The following is a 13,820-nucleotide window of genomic DNA, read 5'->3' on the forward strand; positions in this document are numbered from 1 at the left end:
TGATTTATCGTTTATTCGTTAACATTTTCTATTCCGATGTAACGCAATATTATTAATTCTATCGCGCTGGTCTAATAATTTCGCTTACGTAAGTCGGTGTAAAGAAAACAGAAAGAAAAAAAAAAGAAGGGAGAGAGAGGAAGCAGTGACGGTTGACGCACATCTGCGTACGTTTATCGATATACGATCGCACGCGTGCGTTCGCATGTCGATTACATACGATCGGCGATAGCTAGTTTACATTGAAACAGGCCGCGTGCGATTCACGTTCGGTTCGCTTATTCACAGAAGAGGAGAGAGAGAGAGAAGGACCCTCCGCCAATGAAACCGGTTTCTCGGTCGAGCCCTGATCACAAAGAACTCGGCCGCGCTCACGCGAGATCGCTGGCCCTCGATCGCGGCCGCGATTCTCCGCCGACGACTTTGTAACAGCGTCTTTGTACGATGCCTTCGGTTTCTCTTCATGCCGTCGTCCGGAAATAACGAGATAAAGTATTTACGAGATTGAAACACCTCCCAGGAATTCTCTTTATGTAAATTTTTTTAATCGATATATCTCGTAAATATTTTTTATTATTTTTTAAAATATCTTTCGAGTGCCTCTATTATTTGGGGAAAAAAAAATTGTTAGAAAATATTTTAGTCTATGAAATTTTCTATCACATTTAATAATTCCTGAATTAATTCCGTATTAAGTAATATTAATTCTGTATTATTTCTACAAATAATGATTTACATAATTCTAATTTTACCGAACTCGATTGCTTTCCTACCGCATTTGATAATTCTTAATTGATTATTTGATAATTCTTATATTCCTGAATTAATTCTATAATAATTAATTCTTTTATTTATCAAATTACTTTTCTATCACACTTAACAATTCTTGAATTAATTCTACATTAATTATGTATGTTAGTTATTAATTTTATATTAATTCTACAAATAATGAATTATGCAATTCTAATTTATCGAATTGCTTTCTACCGCATTTGATAATTAATTATTTGATAATTTTTAATTAATTATTTGACAATTCTTATATTCCTGAATTAATTTTATAATAAATAATTCTTTTATTTATCGAATTACTTTTCTATCACACTTAATAATTCCTGAATTAATTCTACATTCTGTATATTAATTATTAATTCTACAAATAATGAATTATGCAATTTTAGTTTATCGAATTGCTTTCTACCGCATTTGATAATTCTTAATTAATTCTTAAATTCCTGAATTAATTTTTATACGTCTAAATTAAATCTTATATTTCTGAATTAATTCTATAATAATTAATTCTTTTATTAATTTTTCATTAATTCTATAATAAATTCTATATTCTACAAATAATGAATTACATAATTCTAATTTATCGAATTGCTTTCCCATCGCATTCGGAAATTCTTAATTCATTCTTATATTCCTGAATTAATTCTACAATAAAATTAATTCTTTTATTCCTGAATATACCTTATCTCGTTGTTTTGTCGATCAAAACTATTTTCTATTCTATAAAGTGATTTATTTTTTTTCTCTTTTTTCTATTTTTAATCGACGCAAAGATGATGGAGAGAATATAATCGAGTCGAGTCGCCTCGTTTCATTCGGTTAACTACAAAGAGACAAACGCACGTCGCACATACGCACGTCGAGGATTCACGCTCGCATTCCGAATGCGCGTCCTACCTTCTGCCCTTCTCCTCCTTTATAGCCTCCCCCTTATTTATCAGTCGCATCGTCGCGGACGTTTCGTCAGGTGTTTCAAGCACCGACAAAACGCGCAACACTCAGGACCGGTTTACGATCACGAGGAGCCCCGGAATGATCCTTTATCAGAAACGAGGGTTTCTAACGATTGACCTTTGATTGCGGAAAAATTCTTGCAATAATAAAGCCGAGAAATAAAAATATTTCATCGACGGATACGTAATATTTAAAGGAAAAAAATCGCGCGATATTTTTGTTATTATTTTTTCCTATTTAAAAGAAATAGAATGGAAGAATCCTTTTTTTTTTTTTTTTTAGGCAAAGTTCAAAGAAAAAATATGTCATAATTTTTTTTTTACGCTCTAGAAGAAGCGAATCACCTATTGTTTGCGACTCTACGGTCGTTCAGAAAATTCCCGCGTTATCTCGCGTCCTTATCACTGTTGTACTACGAGTACCCAGCGATTAGTAGTTTTGCTCGCGCGAGACAAGGCCGATAGATTCGATACGTACACGCGTGACCTCGTGTCGACGTATGTACAATCACGTGTTTGTACGTGCGGATATATGGACGTGAAAGGGAAGAATAACACGCATCGAGAAATATATATATATAAAGAGAGAGAGAGAGAGAGAGAGGATCTTGAACCCACAACCGGCTTTGTGGGTGTGACTGACTCATAGTACTACAGTCCATTTACTATACGCAAGTATTCGTAGTACTCTCCCTTTATCCCCCCCCCCTCTTCTACTTTCTTTTACAGCTCCTACTCTTTCTCTCTCTTTCTCCCTGACTCTCTTTCCCTCTTGGTTTCCATCCTTTCTCTTCATCGCGCCGTTTCAAACGAGACCCAACACAACAGAATATCAAAAAGTTACACGTGCATATATTATTCTATCTATGGGTAAAAAAAACGTACATTAAAAATCGCAGTGGAAAATTTATTTTTATTTAGAAAATTACAAATTTCTTTCTAATTGAAAAAAGGTTGATGATGATTCTCTCCTTTGTCGTACACGTCATCTCTGGAATATTTATTACTATTCGTTAAATTTAATCATTAAATAATCCTCGAACATAAACGAAGATTAACTTTTTAATTTTGTAAATGAATTATTAATTTTTCAGCAGTAAATCACGAGAGTAAAGCCAGCTAGCTGGCTAGGTGTGTGTGTCGCTTCCACGACACCGTGTATATTATTACTCGAGCGATGCCTGCGATAGTCTAGTATACTATGTGTATATATATATATATATGTGTGTGTGTGTCGAGTTATCAGTGGTATCAGGGAAGAAGGGAGAACGAGTAACTGAACCTGTGCACGATGCATGGCGCATCGTAGTACTATGCTCTCTACAATGCATTCGCAAACTCTATAGTAATAACTATACAGCAGGGATAAAAGCAAGCCAAATAAAACAATCGTTTATATCGCTTGGAATCTAAGTTCACTTGGAGTTCAATTAACGTAAATTATAACGCGAGAAAAAAACGTCTCTCATTCTCTTCTTTTTACTTGACTTTACTGTTATATCTATTAATTGCATATGAAAAACTTTTCAAATAACAACAATGTATGTAATAATGATTAAATAATAATAATAGTAATTTAAAAAATCAAGCAATAACAATTTATAAAAATCAATAACAATTTATGAAAGCAATTAAGGGGACTAAAAAAGCTTTGAGAAAATATTTACTATTATATTAATTTATATTAATTGGGAAATATAAATTGGAAAATTAAATTGAGAATATTAAATTGAAAACATTTACTTGAGTTTACTGTTATCTATTAATTGCATATTAGAAATTTTCCAAATAACAACATATATATATAATAATGATTAAATAATAATAATAGTAATTAAAAAATCAAGCAATAACAATTTATAAAAATCAATAACAGTTCATAAAAGTAATTACGAGAATTAAAAAAGCTATCTATTAATTGCATATGAGAAATTTTCCAAATAACAACAATATATGTAATAATGATTAAATAATAATAGTAATTAAAAAAATCAATAACAATTTATAAAAGTAATTAAAAGGATTAAAAAAGCCTTGAGAAAATATTTACTATATTAATTTGAAAAATTAAATTGAGTATATTAAATTGAAAGTATATTTGCTATTAATTTATATTATTCGCTGTTTCGTATTTTTATAGAGAAAAAAGAAAAAAAAAAAAAAAGGAAAACTCTGATTTTTCGGAAAATCTCTTGGCGCAATTTCGAACGATTCGTAAGTTAAAGAACATCCCGGAGCATGCGGGTCATCTTGCCGGAGATGAGTTAATCTCTTTGAATGGGAATTCTCTTTCTCTCTGTCTCTCTTTCTCTCTCTGTCTCTCTCTTTCTCGCGGAGTGAGAGGGGACGAAGAAAGAACGAAATAGAGAAGAGAGGCGAGGAAGAGAGAAGAGAGGAAACGCATATACTGGCGCATTATTCTCGGCAGACGTCGTAGGCGCAACTTTCCTCTCCTTCCTTCCCCCTCCCCTCCCCCCTTTCCCGGAGGAGCGCGGAAGAGACGGGTGCATATAACCGAGTGCATCTTATATAGATACTCGAGCGCGCGCCAGACTTGAAAACTGACGAAAATAAAACGGGAGGTCCAAGGTTATATTATATATATATATATATATATATACATATATATACGTCGTGGATCTCTGCCGCGGGTGAAGGACCAACGGTACCAGACGAACGCACATGTGTGTTGTTCATCGCGTCTCTCTTTTAATGCCGCTCTTGATTACTCTACCTCTCCCTCTTCCCCTCGCCTCCCCTCCCCACCCCCCGTCTTTATGCCTCCTCTACAGGGTGTCCCCGAAGAAGGAGCGACCTTTCGTTCTTTCGCGATCCTGACGACGACGACGATCCTTCTTTCCTTCACGTCATCTCGAGGGAGGTAAAAAAAAAACAAATCGTAGATCCTGGATTTTTAAATATAAATTTTAACATATATATATATATATATATATATGCGAGATCATTTTGTAATATACGAGAGAATGCACGATTCTCTCGGCTGTGATCCTGGATGTTTATGACGGGAAAATTTAATTGAGGGACTGTGAGAAACAAAGGAGCAGCCTTGAGGTGGAATAGCCGTTTCTTACCCGTATTAAATCACACGGTCTCGGATGGTCGTTCCACTTCGATTCACCGTTTCCCTCGTGAAACCGACTTCCGATAAGCCTGCCCTTACCTCGTAGAGATTAATTGCTCGATCGTGTGTGTGTATGCATTTTTTTTCGAATATTTATATATTTTCAGGAATCTGAAAAATGTAATATTCCATCGCTGAGAAAAGGAAAATTTACTTTATGCAAATACATATAAAAAAAGGTCTTTCTTTCTCTTTTTATATTATTAATATATTATCCTTATCTTGAGTATTATTAATTGCTCGATCATATGCATCTTTTTTCAAATATTTATATATATATTTTCAGGAATCTGAAAAATATATTATTATAATATTCCATCGCTAAAAAAAAGAAATTTTCTTTATGTAAATATATTAAAAGAAGAAACGAGATCTATTTCCTAGACAGCATACAATATTTATGATAAATATTTAAAAATATTTATGAAAATATATTTTTTTGAAATATTATAGAAATAATTTATAAAAATCTTTATTCGACATATTTTTAAAATATAGATGAAATATTTTATATAATATTTATGATATGAGTAAATAAAAAATAAATATTTATTAGTAATTATTTTGTAAATATTTCTCAAATATTTGCTAGGATATTTATTTATGATAAATATTTTTGATCTATTCAATCTAAAATTTTAAAAATATTTATAAAATATTTAAATAATTATTATAAATATTTTGTGCTATCTGGGTTATCTCTGTTTATATTATTAAAATATTCCTTGATAAATTAAATACAAAGCACTTATATGTCAATAGCCTTGCTTAAAAGAGTATAAATATACGGGAAAAAAATCAACCTACATTTTTAAAAATTGGAAAATTTTATAATTGAATAAGATTTTGAATGGGAAAAATTAGAATCCTCTCTCAAAGAGATTGGAAAAATATATCGACAGAATATAACTAACAAAGAACAGGATTTTAAGAATCATATAGTTTCTACAAATTTGTAAAATTTTATATATTTATTTGTTTAGGAAAATTATTTAAACTTTCAAAAATATTAATTTTTTATTATTATTATTAACATAATTTGGCTCTTAAAATCACACAATACCTGTCAAGTGGTTGTATCAATTTTCACTTAGTACTAACACTTATCCTACTTTAAAAAAGTAAAGCTAAGTTTTCATTTTATGCGCAATTATATTATTTTTATTTTTGAAATACCACATTAACATGGTAGAACCAATCAGAAATTACTTTTTTATCTGTCAGAGATCACTTTCTATGGCCAAAATGTCGCCTCACGTTGTCTCACATGACACGTGTTTTCTCTCTCTTTCAACGGCTGATCGTTGCTAAATGCGAGAGGAGACACGTGTTCCTGTCAGCTAAGGTGCTGAGGAGACACGTGCGGAGTCCGCTGGAGAAGACGTCGAAAGGTACTCGAAATTCCGTCGTGGACTCCTCGATCGGATCCTATTCCGTACGTCCGTCTAACCTCAATCCCGACGTTTTGCATCCCGAAATAATGCCGGAGGTGAAGCTCCCAGCCAGCGACGATGAACGTCATCAATTCGAATACCTGGAGACACCCGTGAAATCGGAGAACGATACGAAGGAATATAGGTTAGACGATATGATGTTTAGGACATGCTTTTTCGCCTCTTTGTCGACAATAGAGATAAATTGATGACATATCTAGCTTTCTAGCATGATGACAATTTCGTGAAAGGAATATTCTTTGTGGAAAAAATTAAGTTTTTTTTTTTATCTCAATAACGTGTCATCTTATCTGGAATGCAACGTTGAATGTTATAAAAGATTTAAAATAATTGTAAAACTGCTAACGTATTGTATATTTTGATATTTATTTTCATTTTATCTATCATTTCAATCACTTCACTCATTTATTTTTTTGTTAAGTAATATTTTTTTATATTTTTGTTATGACATAGATATTATTGTTATACTTATGAAAATATCTTTGAATTTGTGTAAAAAGATTCAATTTATTACAACAGTAAAAAACATACGTATGTATTATTTTTTTTAAAATCTATTTTTGAGATTGCATTTGTATATTTGATATAAAATTTATATTTAAATTTACATTGTTTCTTAAAAATGTTTGATAAATCAAAAATTTTCTTGTAATCCTTAACATTTTAATTAGGTCTCATTTTGTCATTAATATTATTATTATCTGTCAAATTTAGAGTCATCAAGTTACAGAATGGTTTGACAGCTTTGTTAATAGCCGATATACACTCAAAAACATGTGCTTCTGAAGATGATGATCAGGATAAAAGTGAGCATAAAGAATTATTTTATTATGGTAATTTGAAAATAAGTATAAATAGATAACGTGTATAACATAAACAATCTATTAATATAATTATTTATAGTATATTACATATATATATATAGTAAAGTATAATATTTGTTATTATTGATTACAGCAAGTAGCAAAGATGAAACTGAGGACGAGGATAGCGATGAAGATGACGATGATGATGAAGATGACGAGGACGATGATGATGAGGACGATGATTCAAGCGATGATGAAGATAGTTCCTCAGCAACTAAACGAGTCAAGAGAAATGAAAAGATGGTATATACATATAACAAACTTACATAAACAATTGGATTTGTGTGTGTTAATTTTTTCTAATATGATTTATCTCATTTATTGATAATAGTAAACTATTGGATTTGAATCTGATCTATTTTTATATATGTATATATATTTTTTTAAACAGGCAGCATGTGGTTTATGCGTGGGAGTAGGCAGTTTTAGCGATCCACCGGAAATTCCAGGCATGGCGCATTTTCTCGAACATATGGTTTTTATGGGATCAGAAAAATATCCACAGGTATTAAGCTTATCTGCTATAAAGAAATTATTCATGCATTTAAATGCTCAAGTATACCATTTTACTTGTAGGAAAATGATTTTGACGCGTTTCTCAGTAAGCGTGGCGGCTCCACCAATGCCGAAACGGATTGCGAGCATACGACGTTTTATTTTGATGTCCAGGAAAAGCACCTGTTACAAACCCTTGATCGTTTTGCACAATTTTTTATTAAGCCTTTAATGAAGAAGGACGCCATGACGCGCGAGAGAGAAGCCGTGGAAAGTGGTACATTATAGTACATTATTATAATTGTAATAACAGCTGACACACTTTGCAGTCTTGATAAGCCTTCTTATAGAATTTCAGTTGGCCTCGCCTTACGATGACAATAGAAAGGAACAATTGTTCTCCTCCTTCGCGCGAGCTGGTCATCCAGCCAGCAAGTTCATTTGGGGTAATCTGATAACGTTGCGCGACAATGTGGACGACGACACGCTGTATACAGAGCTGCACAAGTTCAGAGAATATCATTATAGCGCCCACAGAATGAAACTGGCTATACAGGTAAAGTTCGTTTCATTGAAACTGCAACGAAGGCCATTAATCATGTAATCAAACCAATATTTTTAACAAGCTATGTTTGTTTGTAGGCGAGATTGCCGCTGGATACTCTGGAGAAGTACGTCACGACGTGTTTCGCCGACGTGCCGAGCAACTGGCTGCCTCCGGATAACTTTACTGAATTCAAAGACGGCATTTCATTCGATACTCCTGCTTTTCGAAGAATGTATAACATTAAACCCGTCAAAGATGTTAGCCAAGTATGTAAAATATTAATGTTACGAATTAATGGTTTTCATAGTAATAATAATAATACACTAAGCTGTGGAAAAATATTTATGGATCTGAAACTGTTATATCTTTTGCGAGGAAAACTGATTAAGAAATAAGTTCAACAAGTTTAATTGTAGATAAAAGAATGTTAAATTTTTATCATAATTTGGAACGTTTCTCTTATTAACACTAACTGCATTATTGTCAAAGTTATTAAATGTTAACATCAAGATTGCCTTTTACAGGTAGAAGTAACATGGGCGATGCCTTCGCTGCTCGATTTCTACAAAAGTAAACCACATCAATATGTCTCGTGGATCATCGGGCATGAAGGGAAAGGTTCCCTAATTAGTTACCTGCGTAAGAAAATGTGGGGGGTCGATATGTTCAGCGGCAATAGCGAGAGTGGTTTCGAGCACAGTTCTATGTATGCTTTATTGAAGATCACCGTGATTCTTACAAACGAAGGACATAACCATTTGGAAGAAGTGTTGGATGCGATATTTTCTTTTATCAATTTAGTGAGACTGGAAGGCCCACAGAGCAGGATTTACAACGAAATCTATAAGATCGAGGAGAATAATTTCAGGTAAAGGAATCTCAGAAATTAAATAAATACGAAAAAGTAGATTAAGTTCGAAAGAGAAAATCATGATACGTCAAAGTGTGACATATGACTCTCCATTAAGTCTATAGATTTTTGCAGATTTACCGATGAAGAGGATCCGATCGAATATGTGAATGATTTGTGCGAGAGCATGCACTTTTATCCGTCACGGGACTACATAACTGGAAACGAGCTTTATTTCGAATACAATCTAGAAGCCATAAAAATGTGCATGGATTACCTGAGGCCGGAGAAGGCGAACATCATGATCTTCAACGGCAAATTGAACACGGAGTTCGATAAGATCGAGCCGTGGTTCCAAACTAGATACACCGACGTCGAAATTCCGCAGGAGTGGATCGAGCGTTGGAAAACCATCGAGCCATTGCCAGATTTTCACTTGCCGTTACCGAACACATTCCTCACCAGCGACTTTACCTTGATTTCGACTCCGGCGGACATTCCGAAATATCCCGTGAAAATACACAACGACACCATATCCGAGATTTGGTATCGTCCAGATTCCAAATTTCTCTTGCCAGAATGTTACATGAACTTTCATTTCGTATCCTCTCTAGGACTTCAATCGGTGGAGAAGTAAGTAACAATATAGAACTGTAAGAGTATGGAATGTGCATAGTTTTTCAATATTTTGAATTAGTAACTAACGACAATATTTTTCATGACTTTTTTTATTAATATCTTAATAATGGAATTACCAATTATGTGATTCTGGAAAATTAAAATTTTTAATTTGAGTGAATAGTATTCTGTTATTTAATTATATCTCAGAATTAAATATAGAATTATTTGCGCTTAAAATTTTTTAATTTTCTATAAAATTAATAATATTTTATAATATTTTAATTTTTCAATTTTCTGTAAACTTGTCATTGTTGTGACAGTCTCTCCTTTAAATTAATCGAAAAATAGTAAAAATTGAAATTAAATATGTATATTTCAAGAAATCCATATTCAATATATATTCATTCCATATTCAATATATATATATTTGTTGTAAGTAATTTTTATATATTTATTTGCATCTTAAAAAAAAAACATTCACACTAATGACATCTCAGTGCAGCTCTCGTGGACTTGTACTACAATGTACTAAAACTGTTGTTGGTTGAAGAAATATATCCAGCAATAGCAGCTGGATTTAATTTTAATATTTATGCCAGTGACAAGGGTATCAAAATGAAATTTAACGGGTTTAACGAGAAACTGCCGGTAAGGTGTTTTTAAAGGAGCTGTCTAATTTATAAATACAATTTAGAACTATACCTATATTCTTACATTGCAGCTCTTAGTATTCACTGTCGTGAAATACATGGTGGACTATCCGAATCTTGTTACGAAGGAGTTATTCGAAGTTTTAAAGGCGCAGCAGCTCAAGACATTCTACAACACATTTATAAAACCCAAGAAACTCGTCAAGTATGTATTTATTATCTAGCATAGCTATTGCAATTCTTGAATGAACAAAGAAAATGATTATATATAAAATTAATTATATATTTAATTAATCACGATTCTGTATTCTTTTGCAGGGATGTGAGACTGTGTTTACTTAAGTTCGTTCATTACACGCACATAGACTTATACACCGCTCTATGCGACATCAATTTCCAAAGGTTCCAAGACTTTATCATATCTTTCAACAACCGTCTCTACATTCAGTGCCTCGTACAGGGCAACATGACGCAAGATGCCGTGATCAAGAACGCGCGAAAGTGCATCGAAATAATCAACTGCAAGTCGCTGCTGCCGAGTATGGTACCGCAGGCAAGAGTTATGCAGATACCTTTAGGCGTAAATTATTGCAAGCTGAAAAACATCAACAAGACCGACGTAAATTCCGTGGTGACGAATTATTATCAGGCTGAAGTCACGTCGATTGAGTTATCGGTGTTGATAGATTTACTGATAGTAAGTGAATGAATCCCATCATTTCATTTATACTTAAAATCGTACTTGAAATGTATTTTACATTTATATTCTGATTCTCACGTAATTATTTCAGATGATAATGGAGGAACCACTGTTCAATCGACTCAGAACCAAAGAGCAGCTCGGTTACGATGTCTCTTGCCTTCACCAAAACACCTACGGAATTTTGGGATATTCCGTTACGGTTCAGACTCAGGCGGACAAGTATACGACCGAGCACGTGGATCAGCGAATCGAGGACTTCTTGAAATCGTTTAATAAGATTTTAGAAGATTTGTCGGAAGAGGACTTGGATTATGTCAAGGAGGCGCTGAGAAAGGAGAAACAGTGCGCCGATATTGATCTGAACGAGGAAGTTGTAAGAAACTGGGAGGAGATCACGAGTTGGCAATACATATTTGACAGACTCGAGAGAGAAGTGCTCGCGATAAAAGACGTCAAGCTCGATGATCTGAGAGAATGGACCGCGAGGCACACGTTGAACGGGAGTAACTTTAGAAAACTGAGTGTTCACGTGGTGGGAAATATTTCGAAGGACAACGAAGAAATTAACCAAGCGACCCGTAAGTTAACGATGATGTATTTCTCTGTCTTGTAAATAGAAGAGATTTTTCGAAAAGTGTTTGAGAAAGGCTATAGACGGATAAGCATACTAAAAGTTCTCTCGACAAGTTTTCAAATAACATTTGGCCTGTCATGTTCTCACTGTAAAAAAAAATTGTGCTTAAAATTTCAGCTCTCTAACTCTATTATTTTCTTAAGTTATCCAGAAGAACTTCATATTTAGTTTTTATTTTTCTTTTCTGTTAATATTTGAGATGATATCGATTTTTTTTTTGAATATCAACAAAAGACACAAAAAAAATATTTTCTTATTAATCTCGAATAAAAACTCGATTTTTAAAAAAAGATAATATTTGAAAGAATAACTGTTTATAAAGAAAGCAAGACTAATTAATGTAATTATAATGAATCGTACAAACATTATTATCGCGCCAGAATTATTACTCAAGACGCTTTATTCACTCTTGCATTATATAAAAATTGATGTAACACAATAGAATGCACATAATTATTATGTGAATAATTAGAATTAATATGATGCGATTGCAAAAATGATTAACACGAGAAAAAATTTTTTAAAAAGTTGAAAGAATATGTACTTCCACTATATATTTTTCTGTTTAAAAAGTCAAATGCTAAATAATTTTCTATTTACAGATATTGTGGAGGATCGCTACAAGACACAGTATTTCTTGGAATACATAACTAAGGATCAGGACAAGGAAGTAGAGCAAGATCATATTACCGACATAGAAGATTTCAAGAAAGATCTCTACATTTATCCAGTGAGTGAGGGGATTAATCCTTTCAAAGGATTGAAAAAATAATGCTCCGATAATGATAGAAATCTAATGATAATAAAATAATACTGCCTTGATACTTTTTTATTTATTGGATGCTTCTATTTAACACTGACCCTTGCATATGGTAAACGATATAATAAGACAGAATGAGAAGATATAAAACGCGCGTAATTCCTTGCAAATCCTTAAATCTTCACACTTGTATGTTTCTATCGAAAAGTCACTATTAATGGCATTTTTTAGTAATTGCAATAGTCCAAATGAAACTATATATTATACGTTTAAGTGAAAAATGAACTATATCTAATTTGTGTAACATTTGAACAAATAAATTTGTGATAGTGCAGAGGAAGGATTGTGCGTAAAAAAATTTTAAATAAAGTTTCTTCACAGATGTATTAATGAATATTCTCTCTTAAATTAAAAAAAATATATATAACATTGTTTATCTATATTTGCTTTGCATAAAGAATTTTTAGAGAAAAAAAATCGATAAATTTAATCGAGTGATCTTAAAATATTAATTAGCTAATATATATATATACAGGGTGGATCATTTTAACCCATCCAGTCGAATATCTCGAAAACCAAGCCTGGGAGAGAAAAATGTTTCAGACAAAAGTTGTATGGTTTCGAGGGGGCCATAAGATGGTACCATTGGTTTGACTTTGAAAAGTCATTTGAAGGTCACTTCAAGTTTTTTAAATGGAACACCCTATATATTTTTACATATTCTTGTAGCTCATCTCGAGAGCTTTCCAAAACACTTATGACAAAGTATTTTTCATTAAGTATTTTTTGAGTTATAAGGCTTCAAAGTTGCAATATTTTGACATAAAATACAAGATATCTCGTAAAATATTCATTTTTTGATTATCTTACTCTAATACTTTTATGCACAGTGAATAATGAGACGAATCAATTGGTGTAAAGAAAACACATAATTATGTTAAAGTAAAAATGTGTAACTGTTAGTTGCAAATTCAGATTTTTACTTTTACATAATTATGTGTTTTAATTATACCAATTGATTCGTCTCGTTATTCTGTGCATAAAAGTATTAGAGTAAGATAATCAAAAAATGAATATTTTATGAGATATCTTGTATTTTATGTCAAAATACTGCAACTTTGAAGCCTTATAACTCAAAAAATACTTAATGAAAAATACTTTGCCATAAGTGTTTTGGAAAGCTCTCGAGATGAGCTACAAGAATATGTAAAAATATATAGGGTGTTCCATTTAAAAAACTTGAAGTGACCTTCAAATGACATTTCAAGGTCAAACCAATGGTACCATCCTATGGTCCCCTCGAAACCATACAAATCTTATTTGAAACATTTTTCTTTACCGAACTTGGTTTTC

The 13,820-nt window shown here is 32.4% G+C and overlaps 1 protein-coding gene across 1 annotated transcript; it reads left to right on the forward strand.

The window, feature by feature from the left end:
- The first annotated feature begins 6,127 nt into the window (after positions 1–6,127).
- LOC140673308 (nardilysin) lies at positions 6,128–12,853 on the forward strand. Its single transcript, XM_072906199.1, has 14 exons — positions 6,128–6,465; positions 7,056–7,147; positions 7,299–7,450; positions 7,599–7,712; positions 7,784–7,979; positions 8,053–8,258; positions 8,345–8,515; positions 8,774–9,117; positions 9,235–9,732; positions 10,218–10,368; positions 10,442–10,575; positions 10,689–11,067; positions 11,162–11,651; positions 12,310–12,853. Exons 1-14 carry the CDS (start codon positions 6,155–6,157, stop codon positions 12,477–12,479), a joined length of 3,408 nt encoding a protein of 1,135 aa, XP_072762300.1. The 5' UTR covers positions 6,128–6,154; the 3' UTR covers positions 12,480–12,853.
- Positions 12,854–13,820: the final 967 nt, after the last annotated feature.

Source organism: Anoplolepis gracilipes, chromosome 14 (assembly GCF_047496725.1).
Source record: "Anoplolepis gracilipes chromosome 14, ASM4749672v1, whole genome shotgun sequence".
Classification (NCBI taxonomy): Eukaryota; Metazoa; Arthropoda; class Insecta; order Hymenoptera; family Formicidae; genus Anoplolepis; species Anoplolepis gracilipes.

Excerpts from the sequence above, each read along its gene's own strand:
- LOC140673308 (XM_072906199.1), top strand. The coding sequence starts at position 6,155 with ATGACACGTGTTTTCTCTCTCTTTCAACGGCTGATCGTTGCTAAATGC. Across the intron at positions 7,451-7,598 it reads TCAAGAGAAATGAAAAGATG|GCAGCATGTGGTTTATGCGT; the intron begins GTATATACATAT and ends TTTTTTAAACAG. Across the intron at positions 8,259-8,344 it reads GAATGAAACTGGCTATACAG|GCGAGATTGCCGCTGGATAC; the intron begins GTAAAGTTCGTT and ends GTTTGTTTGTAG.